The 24,475-nt window shown below is 33.0% G+C and overlaps 5 protein-coding genes across 8 annotated transcripts in view; 3 read left to right on the top strand and 2 right to left on the bottom strand.

Moving 5' to 3' along the window:
* The window catches only part of mRpL2 (mitochondrial ribosomal protein L2), a 5,906-nt gene extending 4,265 nt beyond the window's left edge, over positions 1-1,641 (top strand). For all 3 annotated transcript variants that reach the window (XM_013314359.1, XM_013314358.1, XM_013314357.1), the window contains one exon: positions 1,392-1,641. In XM_013314359.1, coding sequence (XP_013169813.1) covers positions 1,392-1,597 — 206 coding nt within the window. In that variant the 3' untranslated portion in view covers positions 1,598-1,641. The remainder of the gene's footprint in view (positions 1-1,391) is intronic.
* Positions 1,642-1,743: 102 nt separating this feature from the next.
* On the bottom strand, positions 1,744-8,788 carry Atg7 (Autophagy-related 7). The gene is made up of 11 exons (XM_013314354.1): positions 8,495-8,788; positions 7,927-8,122; positions 7,015-7,473; positions 6,344-6,453; positions 5,999-6,143; positions 5,563-5,721; positions 4,800-4,988; positions 4,090-4,251; positions 3,489-3,604; positions 2,644-2,929; positions 1,744-2,195 (listed from the first exon to the last, which is right to left on the bottom strand). Exons 1-11 carry the CDS (start codon positions 8,695-8,697, stop codon positions 2,145-2,147), a joined length of 2,076 nt encoding a protein of 691 aa, XP_013169808.1. The 5' UTR covers positions 8,698-8,788; the 3' UTR covers positions 1,744-2,144.
* Positions 8,789-11,987: 3,199 nt separating this feature from the next.
* Positions 11,988-14,568, top strand: LOC106119405 (uncharacterized). Of its 2 annotated transcripts, XM_013314355.1 has the most exons (5): positions 11,988-12,109; positions 12,320-13,572; positions 13,788-13,985; positions 14,158-14,235; positions 14,334-14,568. In XM_013314355.1, the coding sequence occupies exons 1-5, from the start codon at positions 12,064-12,066 to the stop codon at positions 14,478-14,480; spliced, it is 1,722 nt and encodes a 573-aa protein (XP_013169809.1). In that variant the 5' UTR covers positions 11,988-12,063; the 3' UTR covers positions 14,481-14,568. The 2 variants fall into 2 exon arrangements, with proteins under 2 accessions (XP_013169809.1, XP_013169810.1); XM_013314356.1 differs by lacking the exon at positions 14,158-14,235.
* Positions 14,569-14,687: 119 nt separating this feature from the next.
* RpS6 (ribosomal protein S6) lies at positions 14,688-17,608 on the bottom strand. Its single transcript, NM_001312804.1, is given in 6 exon segments — positions 14,688-14,813; positions 15,533-15,679; positions 16,356-16,526; positions 16,795-16,940; positions 17,043-17,247; positions 17,564-17,608. Coding segments are annotated over 6 exon segments (762 nt in total). The 5' UTR covers positions 17,570-17,608; the 3' UTR covers positions 14,688-14,726.
* Positions 17,609-17,935: 327 nt separating this feature from the next.
* On the top strand, positions 17,936-24,096 carry betaggt-I (geranylgeranyl transferase type-1 subunit beta). The gene is made up of 5 exons (XM_013314587.1): positions 17,936-18,296; positions 18,630-18,757; positions 20,963-21,136; positions 21,707-21,870; positions 22,890-24,096. Exons 1-5 carry the CDS (start codon positions 18,190-18,192, stop codon positions 23,370-23,372), a joined length of 1,056 nt encoding a protein of 351 aa, XP_013170041.1. The 5' UTR covers positions 17,936-18,189; the 3' UTR covers positions 23,373-24,096.
* The last annotated feature ends 379 nt before the right edge of the window (positions 24,097-24,475 follow it).

Genomic DNA, 24,475 nt, shown 5'->3' with positions numbered 1-24,475 from the left:
AACGCTTAAATATATTATAAAAGTTTGTCACGCCGAATATGACAGATACGTAATAACTAATATCAAATTTTGCCTTGTCACAATATATACTAGTTTGGCGCAGTATTCTAGTATGTTTGCCGTAATATATAAGTTTACCGGTTCGAATCTCAGGCTACTTTTTTTTCATTTCATCAATCACGGGGTTATTTTTTCATAACCAGTAAAAATTTGGTAATGTAAAATTTTGCTCGACAATTTTTTTTTATAATTTTCGCTGTCGGGTAGAATGAAATTTAAATAAAGTTAACAACAATTAGGTCAGACCATCGCGGGTGAAGTGAGTGGGCGGAGCGTGGATTGTCTTTGCGGGTTTTAAGAATGGTACGCGCGGAAACTATACGTACAAGTGTTATCTACATATGTGTGCGCGCCCACGCACACTGGAATGTTTGTTGCAATCGACCAAAAATTTGATGTAGTTTGGATATTGACATTCAGTTTTTTTTCTTTGTTTCTTAAATATAATCAGTATCAGTAAAAGGTAAAAGTAAATTTTTACCGGTACAAGTTTAACAAACATGAGTAATAAACAAATTACATGTCAATAGCATCACTTTATCTCCTTCATTTTTGTTTGAAATAGAAAAGTACTTTAACGGTCAAACTCATTAGTCCAAGGCAATATCAAAAAGTACCTAATAACTACGGCGATAGAGTTTAATTACATGTGCTTCGATATTAAAATTAAAAAGTTTAAATATAAAAAAAAAATTGCTTGGGATTTGAACCGCCGAACTTACGCACCAACGGCGGCGAACGGTAAGGCCACGAGACCAAACTAGCATATATGATGACAAACTTAAATTTGATGTTGGTTTTATCTACCTAATATCTGTCATCCGCGTCGAACACTTTTAGTAAATTTTGAAAAATGGTTTGATGCAAAGTGTCAAATGAATGTAACAGAAGTAGTTTATTCCAAATTGTATCACAAGTATAAAGAGATAGAGTTCAATTTTGTCAAATGTACCGATATTTTTGCGCACCTTGACTGCTTCGTTACTTATGACGCTATGGCTGCTACGATATTTATGAGCATCTTGCATGTACTCATATATTTGACGCTGTGTATGTACCGATGTATTTGAGCAGGGTGAATGTATCTATTATTTTGAGGACTTTTGTTGTACCGATATAATTGATTACTTTTGATGTACCTATATATTTGCATATCTTGTCTGTGACGATCTATATGACGCTGACTGTACATTAATTTCTTCCATATTTACATCTCCAAATAATCAACTTTTGTATGCTTATTGCTTTTTTTTATCAATTATGTTTTTCAGGTTAAAAAAAAAATTCCATAGTTACTTGGTTATATAATTACAATATTATTTCAATTATAGGTCGTTTATCAAACGTGGATCATGGCAATACCCCAATAGGTTCCCCCCAAAGGAACAGATGGCTTGGCAACCGTCCCCGCTCTGGTCTATGGAAGAGAAAAGATGGTCGACACGGAAGGAAAATAAAACCACCAAAGCCAATTAAAGAGATTTCTTTTTCAAACAAGAAGCAGTTGCCAGCGATTTCACTTAGTATGTGCCCTTAAAATATAAGAAATTAATGTAGAAAATATAGTGTTCAACAAATTGATTTTGTCTTATTCTTTTTACTTGACACATAAGAGATTTTTTTTTAATTACATCAATACAATCATGGCACAGATAAAAGTAAAATTTTATTCAAATACATACTTTTTTTTAACATATCACAGAAATAAGTAATAGCATATATTCAACATAGAATTTTCTATACATAACGTTGTACACAAAATAAGACATTTTTATATTTTTTTTTTAATTTTTATCACACTTTCTGATTATGCAGTTACTTGTAATATTATGAAAATGTTTGTTACCTGAATCGCAAATGCTCAAACTTTTAGTTTCTAAAACCCAAATCTCTGAATAAAACATATTATCATCCCTGTCATCTTTGACAAAACAGAGAGAAGTATGTTTTAAACTGGGATCTCAGAAGCCCACGATAAATATCACATCTTAAACTTTTTCTTAATTTCCTAGTTTATCTAACAAAAGCTGTGAAATAAATGCAATTGATAAAATGTATACTATATACTTTTATATAAATTGAGATTATTCATTGTCAATATTTTCTTGGTTTTCATCATCAGAAAATGCCAGCATCTATAAAAAAAAATCCATTCCTTACCAACATATAAATACAAAACAATTAGCTAGAAATTTGTGAGAGTTGTGTGTACTTATTAAATGCAGTAACTATGTTAATCTTACTAATGTGAATGTTTAGATGGATGGATGTTTGAAGGTATCTCCTGAACGGCTCAACAGATCTTGCTGAAATTTGACACAGATGTAGAACATAGTTTTTAAGAACACATAGGCTACTTAATAAGTTTTTTTTAATTCCAGACAGACGGAGTTGCGGGCGACAGCTAAAAAGTTATAGATTTATACAGTTGAATATGAATAAGCAAGAAATCTTTATAAGTGAGAATCTAGGATTCGAGGGAACCCTCTATAAGCGAGTGAAATATTGTGGTCCCTCAAATGTATCTGAAAGTATAGTAAAGACATCAATATTTAAAAGTAATTTGATAAAAAAGCTACTTACATCATTCATTTCAGCACTTATATGTAATTCCTCCAAGCCAGTAATCCTTTCCAAGTATTTCCCACTTTCGAATACTTTTAATAAGAATTCAGTTCCTTTATCTTTGTAAGCGTTCAGTACAACATCGGAGCAAGCGATACATTGTGTAAATTTAGCACACGTAGGTAAAACAGTCTGGTATGAATGTAAAAAGCCACGAATTGAATGTGGTACCGATCCCAATATACCATCGTCTACGGAATCTATCTCTTTGTTATCTGGATTGTAAACAGCTGGTGCTTCCACACTAAAAATAAGTTAAATTAATATAATATGACAATTTATAACTTCTACTTGTTAGTTTTATCGATATTTGAAAAAAAATACTTTTATATTATAAGGTGGCAAACGAGCGAGCGGCCACCTGAAATCGCTGAAATAGCGAAGCGACCATTGCCCATATACATACGCGACGGAGGAGAGGATGCACAGAAAGAAAGTATTTTCCCTTTCCATGCATCCTCTCATCGGGAAAGTCCACTTCCACTTGCCATCCTTTCATTATAAGAAGGCTCATTAGGTCTCCGGGACAAGTTGAATAGTGATTATTTAAGCAACACCTTAGTGTACGATTTTGCATACTAAATCGACACTAAACTACTTTAGTGACTACTAAACATATCTGAGTAAGGTAGTAAATATTACTGAAAATAAAAATTAAGATTACTTATTTTCGAATAAATGATTTAATGGAAACTAGTGACCTGTTCGATTTAAAAATATGAAATCAATACTGTCTCTTAGTTTCTCCAAATTCTACATATCTTTTTTTTTAAATTGCTCATCTCAGAAGTACCAGTACTTACCCGAGAGGATGTTGCAATAAAGCCGCTAACATCTCAACAGCGAGAGCGCCGGCGATGGCGGCCACTCCCGGACGTGTCACCGTGCACTGCTGGTCTAACGTGCGTTCCGCAAACGTCTGCCAAACATGATTTTTTACACAATATTACTCATCATCTTAAGCCTAGATAGGTCTTCCTCAGTATGCTATCCTTCCTCTTCAGCTTACAACTTCTGGAAGGTGCACCAAACTTCTGGTCACTTTCCTTGGTTTCCAGGGTTTTGCTCCCCCACTCCACTTCAGACTGTTTTACAGAACTATGTCATCTATGTTCTCTGTTGATTGTCATCATGCTGGATTTTGTCTCTAAGTGGTACACCAAGCACGGTTTTCTACATCGGTCGCTGTGGGATTCTTAACTTATTGGCCAGTCCTATCGTCTGTATGCAGATCTCTGCGCGATAAGTCATTATGGGAAGGACACACTGATTGAAAACTGTGGTGTTTAGGCACTGAGGTATTTTCGAGTTACAGTATTACTCCGTAAAACTTTGTTACTTGACAATTAGGAAAAGAGCCGAAGAGGATCGAAATACAACATAAAGTAGATAAAAAAGTCTTACGTTGCCAGGTGCAGTGACGTCATTACAGAAGTAGCAGCCGAGTCGACCGCCGGGCACGGTCGCGGCGCGCAGGCCTTCGCCCCCCGCACCCGCAACATTCAGCCCCACACCGTGCCGCATCACTAGGTAGCTGTCGAAACCTAGCGCCGCGTTTATCACTATCTGCAATAATAAATCAAACAAGAAATAAATTACATAGTTGTTCATAAAAAAAATCCCCCACTGAAGAATACGAATGTCACTAAAGCAGGTAACATATTTTTGGAGCCTATGTACAGTCATGGAAATCCGCGGTGTTTCACTTATAGAAAAATTATCTTATTTCTTGCAACAGCACAAACTTTTCTTACAGATACCCAATTAGGTAGCTGTGGCAGCAGCACAGACTGACTTTAAATTGGTTATTGTAACAGGTTTACACGAATGTAGTTTTTAAGATGGAACACCACCAGATTCCCTGATTGTACATATGTAGGTGTCTTTACGTCGATTTGTATGAATGCCATTCGATTCATATTCCTTCCTAGAATGTCTTAGGCTATACATAAAGTTATTTATGTATATATAAAAAAAAGTTGTGTTAGTTGCACTATTTATAACTCAAGAACGGCTTTACCGATATGGCTGAAAATTGGTGAAGAGGGAGCTTAGTGCAAGGAGACGAACATAGGATACTATTTATTCATTTTTTTTCTGTAAATGTATGTTACCTTGCCATGTAAAGCCGCAATAACAGTGGGCAACCAACGGGCTTCTCTTGAATCCAGCAGTAAGAATACAACGTCATGTTCTACAATGGCATCTGTTATCAACTTCACGTTATTGTACATCTCCTCCATCAAATCCTCACCTACAGGGTAACCCGGCATCGGGATATGAGCAAATATACTTTTGCTATTCTGTAATATTAATAAAACATATTTAATTTACTAAAAAGTATGTTTAATATATACATCATCATCATCAGCTCACTATACGTTCCCACTGAGGGCTCGGAGCCTACCCTAAGCCAGGGGTGATTAGGCCATAGTCAACCACGCTGCCTCAGTGTTGGTTGACTTCACACATATCTTTGAATTTCTTCTCAGATATGTGCAGCACAACGGTGTTTTCCTTCACCGTAAGAACGTCAGATAAATGTACATATGTATCGAAAAACACATTGGTACATGGTGGGATTCGAACCCAGGACCTGCAGATTGCTAGTCAAGTGCTTAACCACTGGGGCACCGACGCTATTAATATATACAAATGTTATTAATCTTACTAATATTATAAATGCGAATGCTTAGATGAATGGATGGATGTTTGTTAGAAGGTATTTCCAGAACCGTTCAACGGATCTGGCTGAAATTTGGCCTACAGGTCTGGATTTGGCATAGTCTGGAAGCGCACGTAGGCTGTAATTTATTTTAATTACTCGCGAACTTAGTCGCAGGCGACAACTAGTTTCTTTACAAAAATTATACTTACAACTGTTGGTAGAATAGCTTTTAAACTATTAGCAGCAGCTTCCGCCTTCTTCTGTCCTCCGTTGAGACAATCTTGATGTGTATATAACACTTGTCTTGTAGGATTTGAATACGATACTTTGGCATTGTCTACAAATGTTATATTACGGAATCCCCAAGCCTAAAAAAAAAATCTATTTAACTTCATTCAAACTGAAACTAATAATAAAAAAACACATTGGTCCATGGCGGGATTAGAACCCACCCGGAGATTACAAGTTAAGTGCTTAACCACTGAGTCACCGAAGCTCTCGACGACTGAAAAGTGGTAGGTTCGCTTTTGTTTAAAAAAGCAATAATGTTAGGAAATACAACAAGTGCTATCTATGCTTACTTATATATATAATATTAAGATTATAATTTGAATCAATATTTAGGAACAGAGTATAAAAACATACCAAAAGGTTACGAGCAACATGACAGCCTAGAGTTCCCGCACCCAGTAAGAGACATTTAGTTCTCTTCATCACATCCAAATCAAGTTCAGGCACTAATCGCCATTTCATTAATCTCATATTGAGATCTGAAGACGATTCTGCTAACCTGTAACAGTAAACATATAAGTACAACTAGTTGTCGCCCGCGACACGACACTTTTGCTTATAAAGTTTCTAATTGGCAGTTGACAAAATTGTTAAAAAAATTTATAAAAAATAAAGATATTATTTTAATTCAGAAGTTAATTTAGGCTAATAAATCTAAATGATTTTGAATTAGATCTTCTACAAAAAGCTCTATCTTACTTTATAGGATCCATAGATGAAGACATAACAGCAAGTTTTGGACCAAAAGCACCTTTTTCATTTCTTTCCCAACCAACCCAACCTGCACTTTCTTTGCTTGTCTCTGATATCTGTTATGAAAACATACCCACAACTTATATTATATAGATTTTAATTTAATTATGATTAAGGCAAAAGCCACATACTCTGTTCATCCACATATTAACATGGAATAAAATACAAAACCCACAACTGAATTAAAAAAAAAATCTAGAAATCAATGTAGCCTATTAATCAGTGTTAATGTAGTTTTCTAATAGCAAAAGAATTAAACTAATTTAAAATAGGCTAAACACTCACGTATATTCGTCCCGTGGCAGGACCGACTAGTTTCGAGCCCATCGGCCCCTTCATCAGGGTGAATGGGACTGGTATTATTTCGCGGACACGGCCTGTCATTCACTGGTGTTATATACGAGAGTGTTTGGCCGTTTTTATATCAGTTTATTATGTCTCACGAAGTTTGAATAATTTAACAGCAAAATATTTTTTGAAATAAGTGTGGTAGTTTGAGTTTATTCATTAACATACAAAAATACAAATATTTCCTCTTAAAATACAAGTATTTAAATGCAGTAATTATATCAAAAATCCTATAAAAGTACGACAATGTAAAGGTTAAAATTAATTACCTGTGGTATTTTGATGTTATAAACTTGACTTTTTTGTAAGCTTCCATTAGCACTGCATCTCAATCCTATTATATTTATATCTGTATTATATAAATCAGGACAATGGTCTAAAAGCGCTGCTATAAATAATCTCATCGGCCAACCAGGACTGGTAGTACCACTTGGATCAGTAAACACAAAGTAAATCATAGACAAATCAATATCTTTTATACTTTGCACTTGTTTCTTTGGGTCTAAAATCTTTGATAGACAATCAACAGTTATAGAGTCATTGTTTTTTGTGATTATAAAATAATGTCTTTGTGTTAAATCAAGAGAATTAAATCCTTTATTCAGTTGTTCAAGTTGTTGTTCGTTAAATATTGTTGTAATTGATACTGGTTCATCATTCATGTATACTGTTGGTTGATTCCGACAAGGAAATCCAAACCAGTAATAATAACGGTATTTTTTGAGATCCTGTAAAAAAAAATATTGGCTTTATAATAGTGGATAGAAATACTTTGATAACATTACTTGACTTAATTTGTTCATTTAATGAACTTAATATATTTAGAAGACCATAAAATAAAGTTAATTTATTCAAACATCAAAAATCTTTATAATTTAGTTAATGCTTTAACCAAGAATATAAAGATCCTGGCAATACATTGTAATGTATACACAGGAAATATTTTTAATTTTTTTTTGCAATCTTGTGAGTGTTTTATATTCTTGGTCAAGCTATTAACTTCATTTAAGGGAGGCATATAAGTGAACAGTTTTCATATTACCGTGGGTTTCTACCTAACATTGGTATAAAATATATTGCCATCTCTTTCTTTTCCTATAGGTAAATAAAGATAAAAACACACAATACAAGTTTTAAACCCAAGGTAATTTGTCATTTATGATAATAGTCTAAATACTCACAGAGTAAGAGTAGATAAAGAAATTAATCAAACAACTAGGTTCAGTGATCCAATCCTTGGATTTCACATTTAACCATACTTCTTCTCCGGAGTTATTAAGTAAAATGCTTTTGTCCGACTGTTTGAAGTCCTCTAATTTATTTACATTAATTAATGTTCCCTTTACATTGATATAGTGTTGTTCTGTCTCCGGCAACCTTATAATAAAATAATATTTCTTTAATAATAAAATAATGAAATACTTCAGATTTAGCCATTACTACTTAACTAGCAAAAAAGTTAGGATTATTATACCAAATTACAGCAAGCCCGGATAAATACTACGCCTTTCTAATATTATAAATGCGAATGTTTCGATGGATGGATGGATGAATGTTTGTTTGAAGGTTTTTGTAATTCCGCGCGGACGACGGGCAACAGCTAGTGCCTTATAAATAATACAATGACCGTTAAAACGTATTGGTTAGTATGACAATCATTATCGATTAAAAACTTGTCAACGACAAACTGTAATGGCACTATATTCACTTGAGACAATTATTTGTTTCCTTCACTACTTAGACTCTTACTTGTTAAAAGATGTCCCATCCACTTCAAACACCGTTCCAACATCTTCTCGGTATGTGTAACGGCCGTAAATTTCTTTTTTGGCTTCTTCCAATTTATCAATATTCAATTTTATATCCGTAAAACTGTGCCAAAAAGAGGGATGTACAAAAGATTTGAAAGGGACATATTGTACAACTTTAAGTTCTTTGTTTGTTGACATCATTATAAACCTTTAATATTTTAATACAGCAAATAAGATTGGATTTGTTTTGATTTGTCACTTGACAGTTTGCATTTGTCCTTGACAATGAAAGAAGTCTTTTTTTTAATTTTATTACCTGGTAACATAGACCATTAGGTCATATGGAAAATGTTCATTACTTTGAAATTAAAGAAGTCACCTAGTTGACAACGAAGAGTAAATAGAGACGCAGCCTGTCAGCTTAAGCTGAAACTCAAAGAGAGTACATGTCTGTCAATCCTACCTATTTAACTTACCGTCGAGCCCAGTCGATCCGACCAAGAACCTGGTGGTAGGTCCCCAATTCGTGAGATTATTTACCCCCCGCATTGCCTCATCACTATAAAAGAATGGCTTACTAGAATTACATTGGAAAAATTAAGAAAAAGTTTGTATATCATTACAAAAACATACTTGGCATACTATACTTACCTTTTCTAAATTAGACTTTGCTTATTAGAATAATTTGTTGATGTCAATGGCGTAGGTTTTTTGTTTTCATATTTGTTAATGAAAATATTTTTTTCATTCAGGTCACAATTAGTTGTCATTTCCATGTGAAAAATAATCCGAATCTAATTTAGACTTTTCGAAATTATTGTGACAAGTGAGTTGGATTTTATATATTTTTACGGACTAGAGGTTTGTTGGGGTTGATTCAGGAAGCAGGTTCTTTACAATTTGTTTGATGTTGGGAACTGTACAAGAATAGTTCTTAGCAATTTCTTTGAGAAAGATGGCATGCATACGTAGAATACAATTATTATTACCGGTTCAAGTAACAAAAAACTAATTGCTAGGTAAACAGGTACCTTTGGCTAATAGAGTACAGTCTTTTTCTAGTGCTTGCAGATTCACAGTTAAAAGTCGTTAACAAGTTAGTTTGGTTTAATACAATCCTTCCGATCTGTAATCTACGCCGATGGGTATTCAAAAGCTCATTTGAAAGGGTGTTTAAAACTAGCCGTAAAATATTTTTAATTTGAAGTATTTGACTATCATTCTTACTCCCCTTTCAGAATCTACAACATCGAAGTCTACAACATTTATAATATGGTTACAAAAACTTTGATGAACGAAAATTTAATGAATGAAAATATAGCTGTCTCAAATTATGCTTTCAACAAAAATGTTCATGCATCAAATAATCTTCCGATGAAACTTAATTTTAGTGAAAATACTAGCATTTCATCTTTTTCAAACAAATTGGGAAAACATAATAATTCTCGTGATCAAACTTCGCCTTATTTAAATTGTACGAAGGTGCACATAATATCCAAAATGACCGAAAAGAAAATCTTTCAAAAGAAGCCTAATGACGTCACATCATCGTTTTCCCAAGCGTATAAAATTTATAAGACCAGTTCGGATGAATTTAAACCAAGTAAAGGTAAATGTAAGAAAGACAAAGCTTCACGTTTAGTCGTATCAAAGGAGCTGACTAATGCACAACAAACTGTTAGCGATATGAATGAATCAGAGTATCACAGTAGAGTCGACACCAACCGCAGATGTAAACGAAAACGCCGTCCCGCAAAAAAATTCGGATGTCCTAATCTAGAAGAGAAGAAATTTGAATTTTACAACGGAGATCTAATATGTACCCCAGCGATAAAACAAGATAAAAAGCAATTTAATCAAGATAAGAGGATTAATAACAAAATGCAAAAAATAAATCGAACAAGAAAAAGAGGAGAAATCGTCCGGCCCGGTGACCTTTGGACAATATTACGAAGCATGAACAAATTTCCCTACATTACATCTCCACGTTTGTCCGAAGACAGCATTGAAACAATTAAAAGAAAGGGAAACTATACTAAGAATCAAAAAGAAACCGGGTAGCTAGACTTTTTTTTAAATTCACGTAGATAATTAGGATTTCTTTAACGCCCATAAATTCTAATAGAAAATATAGAAGATTGTGTTGTAGAAAACTTAGTGTCCAAAATATTAGTAGGGTTGTTTTTTATATTTAAAATGAAATGCTTTTATAATTTCAGGCTTATTGAAACATGTACTACAGAGGAATTTTCTTATATATCTAGTTACGACATTAAAAGTAAATCTCAAAGCATTTGTTCGAAACCCTCCAGCTTTGATAGAGTTACGATTGTGAATAGGAAAGGAGATTTAAATTTTAAAGAACTAACAAAACTTCCGGTAGCGAATGTACGAAGTTCTCGAATTTCAAAGAAAAATCCAATAAAAAATAGGTGTAATAAACAGAAAGTGAATAAGAAAAATGTCCAGCCAGATATAAGTGGGACAGAAAATAAAACGGAAACCTCTTTGATTTGTCAACAGAGTGGTTTGTTTAGGCATCCATATTCTGGTCAACGACCAAATGAAATTCAGGACGGCTATATGGAATTAATTGATAACACGAATAGCGAAGATGAAACGTTACCAGATAAAAAGTTAGATTACGTACAAAATGATACCTCAATGGAAGACAATAAATATCAAGAATCAAAGGTATTCTTGTCTTCAATTTCTAGTAAAGGAGGTTTTAAAAACTTTTCTGATGTCAAAATTTATGACAAAAATAAAAATCCTTTAGATAACAAGGGCAATTGTTTTATGAAAGAAGGTAGATGTTATTCCAAACAAGTACTAAACAATCAAAGAAATTACGGATTTCCAAAATTAACTCAAACAGAAATTAAAAGAAGGTTGGTAAACTTAAAATATCCAATTGTTATACTTGGAAAAGACGAACTTAGTTCAACATTTCGTATTGTGGATTACGATCCTCCACAATTTAATGGTTTGGATCGCCAAGTGTGGCCTTATATGAAAGAATGGATCGCGGATACAAAAGGAAACAGAATAGACTCAAAGGAAAAAGTTTTGGAAAACCAAATCAAAAATTCTTTATCTCCTAAACATCAAAATGTACCTGCAAGAAAAGATTGTCATAATGAAATGTCGAATCTTAAATCGGTTAATAACTTCGTTGGTAACAGAATGCATAGCCCTGTTTCTAAGAAAAGGGAATCTAAAAGTAGTTTTCAATTAAAAGAAGATATCACTCACCAAACAAATAACCCAACACCTCAGAAAAAGAAAGTATTAAATCAATTCAAAGATAAAATGATAGATTTAATTTATAATAAACCTCAGAGGAATTTAGTTAATAAAAATGTTAATTTTAACCGTACAAGCATTCTGAGGCCGATGAAACATAACATGGAAAGTAAAATAAATTTGGAACCGGTTAAAGGAGTTGAATATAAAGAATTGTGTGAAAATATCTCGCACTTCAATAAACCAAACAAATATTCCTGGTCTAAAGCAAAATGGGCTAGCGATTTCATTGACAATATTATCAAGAAAATAAAAAAAGGAATGTATTATACTCAACATGACATTGATCGAGAAAACATTACTTCTGGTAAGACCTAATTTAATATTGTAGTAAGAAATATATGCAAATGAACGTATATTGTTAAGATAATTTGACGATTAAGGCGGCAAGATTTATGGACCACCGAAATTGCGGTCTTAGATTCTGATACCGATTTGACAATTATTTGATTATAGTAAGGTAACAAAATATAGTTAATTGTTATCATTAAAATCTGCTATTGCGACATTTTTCTAGGTACGGAAATCGTAATACCTGTCCCCAAGGTTGAAACTATCCTTGAGGATGAAAATATCAATCAAGAAGTTTTTACAAATGATACAGACAGTTCAACTATACCAGGCTTTGATGATAATCATAATGTTGTGCCACTAAAAGTTGATGTTAAAATGATTACTAGCACCTTAGTTTCGGTGCATCACAGTTTAACGAATGTTATGTTACAATTTGACATTTGCATTCCTTCTGTATCAGAATCCTCTCTAAATTCGACGCTTCCATCATTCTCATCAGTTATAACACCTGAGAATCAAAGTATGCTATATAAATATCAGGATAGAATACCAAATGGAATGTTACCAGCAAAACTATGCAGTATATTGCCCAAATTTATATCGCAAATAATGAAAGATAAAGCATTCACAGATTTACCCAATTCGCCTTTCAATATTGAGCCGAATACCAAACAGATTATTCCTCGGATAATTTTCTATCCTATTATGCAGTTTGGTTCGGAATTGCAAAGTTTAGTGACAGGTAAATTTTCGATAAAAGAAAGGTCGATTAAAAATGTAAAGATCAGTCCTATTTCTTCAAGTTTGGATTGGTGTCAAGAGAATACACTGATAAAGAAAATCGAAACAAAACGACTAGTAAATTTCTCACCAACTTTACGCAAATACATGAAATTTCATTTTGAAAAAATATCTGATAAAACAAATGATCAAAGATTAGTTATAAAACCAATTATGAATACTTGCACGGCAATGGTGCCTTATAGTTCACCATTAACCACGATTAGAGATGCGTTAGGTTTAAATGATTTAGAAAAACTAATTTCTGGAATAAATAATTTTATGATAAGAGTAAGTCAATGGAATAAGAAATTTTTTTCTTCTCATAATTGTCGTATTGACATTTCCGACGATCTACAGCGAAAATTTGATTCAATGCCTAAATTTTCAATGACCTTATCTATCAGAGATCTACCATACACGAGAACGAAGGATGTGGATTCAACTATTGAAACAAGGATATCAAAATATGACAAATGTGGCCATGAAATTGCTAAAAAATGCGTCAAGAAAACATTTGTTAAGCTTCACAAGAAGTGCAAGTCACTGACGAGCATGTCAAAAGAAAGTTGTAGTACTTCTTTAAATAAAATTACAAATCTAGACGAATTCTTTCATGCCCTTGGATGTTATAAGCCATTGTCTAAAGTTTTAATGGGACATTCGGATATAGCAATCATGTCATCTATTACAGAGGTATGCAATTCTTATAGTTGCCAAAAAAAAATAACAGAGTTCCACTACATTCACCGAACTATCGCGAAAGACGCCTATTAGTAGTTTGTTTAGACAAATTACGAGACAGACATTTTATGCTCGCTGACAGAAGACGAAATATGTTAAATAGGTATATAGCCTACCTATTTGCGAGTTATTGATTTGATATTTAAAGATTTATGTGTATGTTGTAGATGAGAAATTGGATTAAAGAAATAACCCAAGCACAGGCTCTTCTTATTCTCTTATTATCTAACAAAAAGGAAACCAGGAATCTGAAAAGATTCCGACCCATGATACTTCAAGGGATTGCAGTGAACAGAATAACTACAGCAGCAGAACTTGACATGGAAATTGAGGTTATTGAAAAAGAGAATCTGTGTATATCACAGGTAAAGGATTTAAAAATTGAATGACATTTTTATCGTTTTTTTTCTTTTGTAAGTTGACACATTTTGTTTTTAAACCTTTTTTTAATATAGAGGTTAGTGCGACATTACATATTTTTTGCATTAATATTATTATAAGTGTATATCTTTAGGGATTAGATGATTTTTTTTTCAGAACGAAGGTATTTCATTTTTGTCTCAATCCAACGATAGCAGTCTTTTAGATGAACTTTGTTGGATCGCAAAAACAACTGTAAGGTTTATTTTAAATTTTTTTAGTACTTTCACTACAAAACCAAATTAAGTGCCTAGGCCAATTACACTAAAGCTCCTTGACTGTTATTTTTTCAGGCATCTGATTATCAAAAGCCATTTGATGACTCATCAGAGAAATTATTAAAATCATTGCTTGGGAAGCGAAAGAAACTGAATCCCTCTTACCTCAGAGTAATGGCTCGGTATGTCGGTCTAGGATTATTGAAGCACCGCAGTGTTTAAATTGAAGAGTAAAATATTATGCATTGCCAGTACTGTTTGACAGTGATTAGATTTTGATACATTTAATTTAAATACATTATACAACTTACATTTTTTTTATCTCAAATCGACATGAAAACCCTACAATTTTATCTTTATACCTTTCTAGGCTCTTTTTGGTTGAGTAATTGAAAAAATTAGGGTATTTAAAAGAAATAAAATGATTGCTTACAGGTTTTATAATTTTTATATTTTTAAAAAGATTTTTCACTTCTGTGGAGCACTGTGGCTTGAGCTCTTGGAGTCGCGCATCGACGCTGACCGCCTGCGTTTGATCTCCTCCTGCCGGCGGACCTGCGACAAAAAACACAATTTTAAAACACCTTACTTAAAAAAAAGTATTATAAACCTTAAATAACTGGTAACTGAACACAATAATTAATTTCAAACTATTTTTAGCTTATTTGTGGTGTTCATAATTTACATTTTAATCAGAGATTCCATTTGAAGTAAAATGGAGGGAAAAAGAAATATATAAGTGGTAAAAGACTATCATAATAATTATGAGTAACAATGTCTTGTAGCTGATTTAATACCTTAGCATATATTGAATATACACCAAGGGGTAAGACACAGCCCTTAATCTTACAGTAGGTATGATTAGCACAAATAGTTGTGCCCATATGATACCTTCTGTTGACCTACGGTACAAGACACAAGGAAAATATTCAAAACCTATGAACACAGTGCCAGATTAAATAAGATTTAATGCAACTTTGAATCTACAGCAAAAACCGTTCAATACATTGGTTGGGCACACAAAACTACAGTAACACAGTAGCAGTATCTAATACTGCTTGTAATTTTGAAAAAAAAAAATAGATATTTCGTAAACAAAGTATTTTTGCCTTGCTGATAATAAAAAACTAATTTTTAAAATTTGTCTGTCCATAAAGTCCTATTTGTTGTAGTTAATCTCAGGAACAGTTGGAATGCACGTGGGATATATATTTTTATTTCATTTCTGCACTAAAAGCTAATGATTGTCATTTTGTAAATATTTTTTTCCTTACCTTAGATTCCTTCTTTCTCTGTGCCAGAAGCTTAGCGTATTCAGCCTCAGATGCCTTGCGCTTAGCCAGACGCTTCTTCTTCAGAGCCAATCGGTGGCGTCTACGCTGCAGAACTACAGGGGTGACTAACCTCTGAATCTTGGGGGCCTAGAATCATTGTCACTAATTATTTTAACCGCCTGGTGTTTATTTTACAATGAGCCTTTGTTTAAGACCATGTGGTAATAAGTAAAATTTATGAATATGACTGAAATTAATGTCAAAAAAATATATAAGTTTTTCTATTACAAAATATAATTGCTGAATATCACTTGTGTGCAAAAATGCTTTCCCGATGCCTCATAAAAGAAGCATTACTGACAAAACTGAGATGACAAGCCTGGTTTTAGCTGGATTCATTGATAAACATTCACACAATACATTCAAGGGACATAGTTTTACATATCAAGGTCTTTATAAACAAAATACTACAAAGAAATATTTTTTGTAGGGCACACTGTAAAAGAGACAGACAAAAATCTGAATCTTCTGCTCGGTGCACTTTTTTTTACCCTGAGTGTGCTGTTCACTAGTATTTTTTAACTAACAAACAATAAATATCAGGGAAATTATTAGAATGTAAAATATTTAATCATAATTAAAAGTCTATATTAAAAAAAACATGTATTCACTTACACTAAATTAATTTTTAAAACAATTTTAAGAAAATGTTAACTTTTAGAAAAATTAAATCCTTTTAATTACTAATAAATTAAAAAAAAAAACTTACTTTAGATTTATAACATTCCTCACAAAAATACATAATTATTAATTAAAAACATACCTTATATCTAGGCTTGGCATTTTCTTTGCCTTCCTTGGTGGGCAGGAGACGTTTGACAACATAGCGACGAACATCATCTTGCTTGGTCAAATTGAACAGTTTGCGGATCTTAGATGCACGCTTGGGACCAAGGCGACGTGGGACATCACCATCTGTCAATCCGGGAATTTCCTGAAAATTAACATAACCAAGATATATTTTTAATTTGGCACTAAAATTTGACATTTCATTTCATTTTTAGTAATATTGTGAAAGAACATGTTAATTTATTGTATTTAGTATGTTTGTTCAATGTAAAACATAGCCCATGCCTATAGTAAGACATGAGGATCTATTTCACATCATTGTTAATATGCCCTGCCGCATATAATTACGCAGATTTGAAGATCTGAGAAACAGTAAGAACAGGGGAGTTTTTAATATTTATTGTAGTAGTTACCTGGGTACCCTTGCGGACAATAACTAGAGCCAAAACAGATAAGTTAGCATCAACAATGCAACCACGGACTGATTTGCGCTTCCTCTCACCATCACGACGAGGTCTGTAGCAAGAGTGGCCCTTGGACATCAACAAACGGACACGGCCTAAAATATAGAAGACAATTGAATAACATACGTCGTTCGAAAATGAAATTTCTAGTAAATAAATGCAAATGTATGAATTACAATACTGTTTAGAATACGTACTGTTGGTAAGAACTCCCTGTTTCATGGGGAATCCTTGCTTGTCGTTACCGCCGGCAACACGTAAAATGTAGCCCTTCCATTCATCTCCTAGTTGATCAGCTTCAACTTCAGCGCCCATGCGCTTTTCATAAAAGATACGGAGCTTGTGCTCGTCCACCACCTCGAATAACTTCTGACATCCCGTTACCGGGTAGGAGACGTTCAACTATAACAACAAATATAGGTTAGAATCGCGCACCACTAATGATCGAACTAAAATAAAAAAATATGTAAAATAGATATGCTTGACTATATGGACAGTAACATTAGTAATGCCACTTTACGCGAATACATAAAAGTGAAATGAACACTCATGTTCATTTCAGCAAACATCAATATTTATCCACATTATTCTTAAAAATCACAGCACGAAATAAATATATAAACATTTAATTGAACAAGCAAGGATACGAATAATCTATTAACACTTCTATTTTATTACAATATAAGGGACTTTAGAAATAAAAACACTTTTTATAAACCTTCATGACTTCGGCTAGCTCCTTGGAACGTCAGCCATGAAAAAGAACCATAAAGTTTGTAGACATCAAATAGAAATGGTTGTCATAAACAACTGTCAAAATAGATTGTCTGTGTTGTGTAGTGTTGTCATGTGATTATCTACACTTCTATGGTTATTTTTTAATTCTTTCTCCCATTTATTTGTAGATCTAGGTAAAATAAAATTTCAAGATTTGTGGCCTGATCCCAAGGTTAATCTCTTTTTTCCAATCAATGTAAAATCCACCAAATGAAAAAATAATTAAAATTTGCCATGAAAATAGCAATATTAGAATGTCAAAATGATTTGATTGATGTTAGATTTGACAATTTGATTGACATGAACCTGTGAACCTGTCCGTCAGAATTTTGTATTTAAGGAGTGACATTTGTGATTTTTGTTCAACTTCAGATGTGAAACTATCGGTCCTTGGAAGAATTAATAATCTCACTATTTACTTTATTAGCCTATATGATAATGTTCGTCTAAATTTTTTCACTTGATCAAAGAATGTTAAAAAGTTAAGTAAAACTCAAGACAAATATTGGTGTCTAATTTCAAAATCAGAATTTGTAACTTTCACTTTTAAAAAATAAATAAATTAAAATGATTAATGAAGAGAACAAGGAATTAGCCCATCGTCAACATGTGAAATACTTTATGAGATTTCTTAATATCCTACCATCCTCATTGTCTTCCCATGATTCAACCAGGTATGTCAATATGTTTCTTAAAAAAGACACTTACTAATTATAATATTTAACAATTTCGATTTATCCTAATATGAAATATCGCCTTGCAAGTTTATGTAGCTGGCAAATCAAAAAATGGCCATCTGTTTACACTGAAATAGTCAATTTACTGCTATCATAGCCATCAATATGGAAGGTTGTTTATGTGTTACCTACCTTAAACAGATAATTCACTACAGAGAATACTTCTCTTACTTTATGCCCCCTTCCGCTGCTTTTCCTAGCTGGTTGACCATGAAAATGCTTGTCTAAAGTGTCATTATTTTAAATGTAACTTGATTTATTGTGTTTCAGGGTGACAATAGCATACTTCTCTGTTGCTGGACTGGATGTGTTAGGATCAATTACATCTATATCTATTGAACTAAGGTCCAGAATTATTGACTGGCTTTACTTATTACAAGTACAACCTCGTAAATCAGGTAAGGTTTTTTAATATTTAATTATTAAATAATGAAGAATGTCTTATGACTAAAATACAAATAATAAACCTAGAAACTTAAATGCAAAAATGCATTGTTCAAGACTCCTTATTCTATTTCGAGAATATTTTTTTGTTAATGTTGGTATCTTTTCCTGAGACAATTGTATAATATATATTGTTGTCTCCATTTTTGCAAAGAAAATGTGAGGGATGTCAATATGTTTCACAGTTGTTTTTACAATGTAAACCTATACTTAGCTGATGCAGCAACCCAAAGTGGGTCTAGGTCCAACCTATTGTTATAACTTAAATCTGCTCTTAATTTTCACCAAAATACTATGTGTATATATTTTTTTAATTCATAAATATGACATCATCCTATTTAATTATTCAAATCAAATTAAATGAATTAAAAAAAATTGTTAGTTTCCGGTACAGCAAGTTTGGCTTATAACTGTGATAGTACTAAGAGGATAAAAGTTTGTTTTTGCTTTGAGGTTGAGTAAACATTGTTGAGAAGAACCACTGCTTGTTTTATCGGCACAGGGAAAAATCAGTTCCTTAAATATTTATGTCTGCATATCTTAACTTGTATTTACAAATATGGTTTATAGCCTTTATTTGTGACTTTGTCTGCATGGGTTAAAAAAAAAGCTTGTTAAATAATGTATGTGTTCTTCCAGACAGTTTTCTATACCAAATTTTATTCTAACCCATGCAGCCATTCTGGAGACAAACCTTCCAACAAACATCCATCCATACATCCAAACATTCATATTAATAATAATAGTAAAATTTACTATTTACATAAACTATATACTTTTAGAGAGCTTCGGTGGTTCAGGGGTCAAGCATTTGACTTGCAATCTGCAGGTCCTGGGTTCGAATCCCACCATATACCAATGTGTTTTTCGATTTCCGATTTACATATGTACAATTATCCGACGTTCTTACGGTCAAGGAAAACATTGTGATGCAACCTGCACATATCTGAGAAAAAATTCAAAGATAAGTGTCGGCCTACCCGCACTAGGGCAGCGTGGTTGACTATGGCCTAATCACCCTTAACTAAGGGTAGGCACCGAACCCCTCGGTGGGGATGCAGTGCTTTTAGAAGCACTGTTTATCACTGCTCAATGATTGTTAAAATTAGTTATATTCAAAACTCGCAGAAATTTTCATCATTACTGGAATATGCTTAGTCTATTTTTTTAAATAGAAGGTGAACTGGTAAACTCTGTAAGAGAAAATCTTTCTGTTAGTGAAATAATTAATGACTGTAATTTAATAGTTTTTGAGTTTAAACATTGTAATCAAGTCCATCTCTGTTGTAATGAGTTCGTATATTTTAGTTCATTGTTTACATTTTCCATTTTATGTATTTACACATGTTTTAAGTCATATGTATTAAAGATATATAATACTACTATATTATAATTAAACATACGTGATAATCATAGTGATTGGTGTAATAATACTATAAAGAACAGTAAATAATTTGTGTGTGACCAAGTTACTTGCGTTATCTCATTGACTTAACAATGGAAACAAACACGGCAATTAAGCAATAGAATTGATAACAATCTGCATGTAATTTTTATATTTAAATATCGTAAAAGTTAATAAGCATATAAATAGCTACCGTTACTGTTGTGGTGTTTGGCAATTATTAAGATTACGTTTGATTACGTTTAATAATTTAACTTTTTAAACATAGCAGATGAACTTATTATTCAAAAGAATGTAGTACCAACCTTACTTCTTACTTTTAACTAATATTATAAATGCGATTTTTAGATGGACGTTTGTTTGTAGATATCTCCAGAACGGCTAAACGGATCTCGATGAAATGTGTCATGGATGTAAAACATAGTCTGGTAGAACTAATAGGTTAATTGATTTTTTAATTTCGCGCAAATGGTGTACATACAAATGTAAATTTTCATATTTATGTTTCTTGCCGTAAACAATGGATAATTAAACATCAAAATTTAGTAATTAATTACTACCTGCAGTTTGCTAATTCCAACTTAAATCAACTTTGATAAGCCTCAACACGGGTAACGCGTTTGACGTGTTTTATTAATTTCAGTTACACTGCGAAATATTTTCAACGTCGTTTTACATTACGTCACTTCTCGTTACCATTCCAGACTTCTGGGTCTTTCATTGGCGTCCTTGATTAGGTTATTCTTGGTTACAGATGGTGACATGTCGACATGTGGCTTCCAAGGCTCCTCAACTATAAATATAGAGCTTGATAACGCGAATAGTCATTACCGATGTGGGCATCTTGCTATGACGTATACTGCTTTGTGTACTTTACTGGCCTTGGGGGATGATTTATCGAGGGTTAATAGGAAAGCTATTATTAATGGTAAGTATTCTCCATATAGCCTGATGACAAGATTAGAGGAGAATAATGACTGAAATGAATCGGTCTGTAGGACGAATGCCCGTTGCGCTATCATTTCGTTTCTGAGGCCACAATCTCTGTATAAAGTATATCGTTATCCCTGTCTCTCATCTTTGAAAAAACAGAGATAACAATATGTTTTCAACGGGTATTTTGGTGTCAGAAACCCATGATGAGTCGGATGAAAACTATGAGATGATGATTTTCCATATAGGTGAAAAATTTTAAGTGTTACAACAGATCTATTCACATAGGAAACACTGCTACATTTTATGTTGCTTAGCAATTATTCAGAATCTAAGGTAGATTTCTTAAGAACTATGATTTCAATAGTCAATTTCAATCCATTATCTAACTCTCTCTTTCAAATGCTGCTTTTTGTCCAAGATTGCAAAAACAATACAAATTTTTTTAAAAGTAAAAATTGCGAGATGTTACTTAACTCAATAGAATAAGCCTATTTTTTCAACTTTTAATTCTATTCTAATTCTAAAAGTGGCAGCAAATGATTAGGATTGCTTTACTCCGCAGGTGTAAAGGCGTTACAGACGGAAGAAGGCAACTTCTCTGCAACTCTCTCCGGATGTGAATCGGACATGCGCTTCGTGTACTGCGCGGCCTGCATTAGCTACATTCTAAACGATTGGTCTGGTTTCAATGTGGAGAAAGCCACAGATTATATTATCAAGTGTATGGTACGTATTTTGTTTAAGTGAACTTTATTCTAATACTAGCTTTCGCCCGTGACTCCGTCCGCATGGAATAAAAATAAAAGTAGTCTATGTGTTCCTCCAGACTATGTTCTATATGTATGCCAAATTTCCGCGAAATCCGTTCAGTTGATCAAGAGATACCATCAAACATCCATCCATCCATCCATTCAAATTTACGCATTTATAAGTAAGAAGCAAGGTTTATGCTATGTATAAAACAGCACATTATGTTTACTGCTTGCGATACAAAAAATTGATTTGAAGGTTGTATAACAATAAAATCCGTGTTATATTTCACTTGACACCATTTTAAATGCTTTGTTAATAATACTTTGTCAACTAAAGTTTTAGGTGTTGAAACTGGTTAGAACCGGTTTGTTTGAATTGTTATTATTTATCTTATATTACTTCTTACTATCTTATTATTAATAATATAAATGCGAATGTTCAGATGGATGGATGCTTAAAGGTATCTCCAGAAGGGCTGAACAGATCTCGCTGAAACTTGGCATAGATATAGAACATAGCCTGGAAAAACACATAGGATTTTTTTTAATTCCGCGCGGACGGTGTCGCAGTCGACAGCTAGTTCATAAAGAATTAATTTTGAAAAAAATTAGGCCTCATCGTTCAAACACAATTGAACTGGTTAGAACGCAATTTAAATTACTAACCTCAGATTAGTGATATGGTTACATCATCAGTTCCATCATGTTCCCTCACTAATATTACACTAAGCAACTAACTTGTAACCATCAAATACTGAGTAGGAAATTATTAGAATGAACTAGGTTTTTTTTGAGCGGCGGTGGCTCAGGGGTCAAGCACTTGACTTGCAATCTGCAGGTCGTGGGTTCGAATATGAGTGAAGTCAACCAACCCGCACTTGGCCAGCGTGGTTGACTATGGCCTAGTCACCCGTAACTTAGGGTAGGCTCCGAGCCCATCGGTGGGGACGTATACTGAGCTGATGATGATGTGGTTTTTTTTCTTGTTTCCAGGGCTATGATTATGGGATAGCACAATGTCCAGAATTAGAATCACACGGGGGTACAACATACTGTGCTCTCGCAACGTTAAGCCTCACCAATCGTTTGGACAAACTCTCTGAATATCAAATGGACAGTCTCCGGAGATGGCTTATGTTCAGACAAGTCGATGGCTTCCAAGGCAGGCCTAACAAACCAGTTGATACATGTTACAGTTTCTGGGTAGGTGCTTCGTTAAAAATGTTAGATATATTACATTTAACTAATTATAATAGTAATAAAAGATACGTTTATGAGACACAGGATTATGTTGTTGGTGGATTTTCAAAATGGCCGGACACATGTACCGATCCGATGCATACATATTTAGGTTTGGCCGGACTTAGTTTAATTGGGGAGAGTGGTTTGTTAGAAATTGTACCAACTTTAAATATTACTAGGAGAGCGTATGATCATTTAAAAAGTTTACACCAAAAATGGGATAGTGAATTGTAGGTAACATATCAATTTTAGTTACTTTAAATTAAATTTTTTGAATTTGTTCGACCTATTGTAAAGTTGTTAATGCGAGTACAATTTTTATTGTATACGATGATCCAAATTAATTCCCAAACATTGTAAAAAATTTGTACCGTTAATATTATTGTTTCATTTATTTTCATAAAATCTTGCAAAAGATTGCAAAATGAAATTGTCTAATCTCAATAATGTATAGTGCTGTTTGTTTGTTAAAATAGTTTCAGGTCTTGATTTGGACCATCGTATACATCGATGTTTTAAAGGAGTAAAATATCATCGCTGTTTTAAATCAAATTTATTCAATTATATTTTTAAATAAAAGTCAAGGAACTCCCGCAATTAATACATATCGAATTTTAAACTTTTATTTTAAAAAATTCTCTAGTCTGTAATTAACGGCATGTTTTTAAATATAAACCAACAAGATTCTGAACCGGTGGGAATAAGTCGAACTAAATTATGATAGCTCACTAGCGCCCCTCTGTCAACGTCAAAAATGTCTTAAGATCCTCTTTATATTGTAGCTGTCATGTCATTTTTTCTTTCTTGTCATTTTCTATGTCTAAGTAGACTATATAATTATTCTGACAAACCCAACCGCAATTGCAGTGTCTCTCACCGGTTCAGATATCCTTGTTTGACTATCCGTGAGTTTCTAAGACCAAAACCTCTGTATAAAACATATCGTCATCCCTATCATTATCTTTGATAAAACAGAGATAACATGTTTTAACGGAGATTTTGATTTCAAAAACCCACGGTAAGTTACGATTTTCTTAAATTACAATCACTTTTAAATGACCTTGGAATAGTTTAAACAATGAAATAAGTTTGGCCATGGTTCCTAAGCTTATGTTATTTTTGAATATTTTTATACATGAGTATTATAAGAGTTGTTGTTTGTATTTCTTTGCATTTTTTATAAATAATTGGTCAATTATTCGTCTATCAGTAATTCTGTATATTTTACGATGAAAAAAAATATAATTTTGATGGGAAAATCAATATTCATAAACCCACTGTGTAATGCTAAGATTTAGTGAGAAGTTGCATAAAATTAACGCACAATTGTATTATAT

Source organism: Papilio xuthus, unplaced genomic scaffold (assembly GCF_000836235.2).
Source record: "Papilio xuthus unplaced genomic scaffold, Pxut_1.1 DF827461.1, whole genome shotgun sequence".
NCBI lineage: Eukaryota > Metazoa > Arthropoda > Insecta > Lepidoptera > Papilionidae > Papilio > Papilio xuthus.
The sequence above is the reverse complement of the archived record's forward strand: the minus strand, read 5'-3'. Positions and strand labels throughout refer to the sequence as shown.

Excerpts from the sequence above, each read along its gene's own strand:
- Atg7 (XM_013314354.1), bottom strand. The coding sequence starts at position 8,697 with ATGATGTCAACAAACAAAGAACTTAAAGTTGTACAATATGTCCCTTTC. Across the intron at positions 6,144-6,343 it reads TCATCTATGGATCCTATAAA|GTTAGCAGAATCGTCTTCAG; the intron begins GTAAGATAGAGC and ends TTACTGTTACAG. Across the intron at positions 4,252-4,799 it reads TTGCGGCTTTACATGGCAAG|ATAGTGATAAACGCGGCGCT; the intron begins GTAACATACATT and ends TTATTATTGCAG.
- betaggt-I (XM_013314587.1), top strand. The coding sequence starts at position 18,190 with ATGATTAATGAAGAGAACAAGGAATTAGCCCATCGTCAACATGTGAAA. Across the intron at positions 18,297-18,629 it reads TCTTCCCATGATTCAACCAG|GGTGACAATAGCATACTTCT; the intron begins GTATGTCAATAT and ends ATTGTGTTTCAG. Across the intron at positions 18,758-20,962 it reads AGTACAACCTCGTAAATCAG|ATGGTGACATGTCGACATGT; the intron begins GTAAGGTTTTTT and ends TCTTGGTTACAG.
- LOC106119405 (XM_013314355.1), top strand. The coding sequence starts at position 12,064 with ATGTATTATACTCAACATGACATTGATCGAGAAAACATTACTTCTG. Across the intron at positions 12,110-12,319 it reads TCGAGAAAACATTACTTCTG|GTACGGAAATCGTAATACCT; the intron begins GTAAGACCTAAT and ends ACATTTTTCTAG. Across the intron at positions 13,986-14,157 it reads AGAATCTGTGTATATCACAG|AACGAAGGTATTTCATTTTT; the intron begins GTAAAGGATTTA and ends TTTTTTTTTCAG.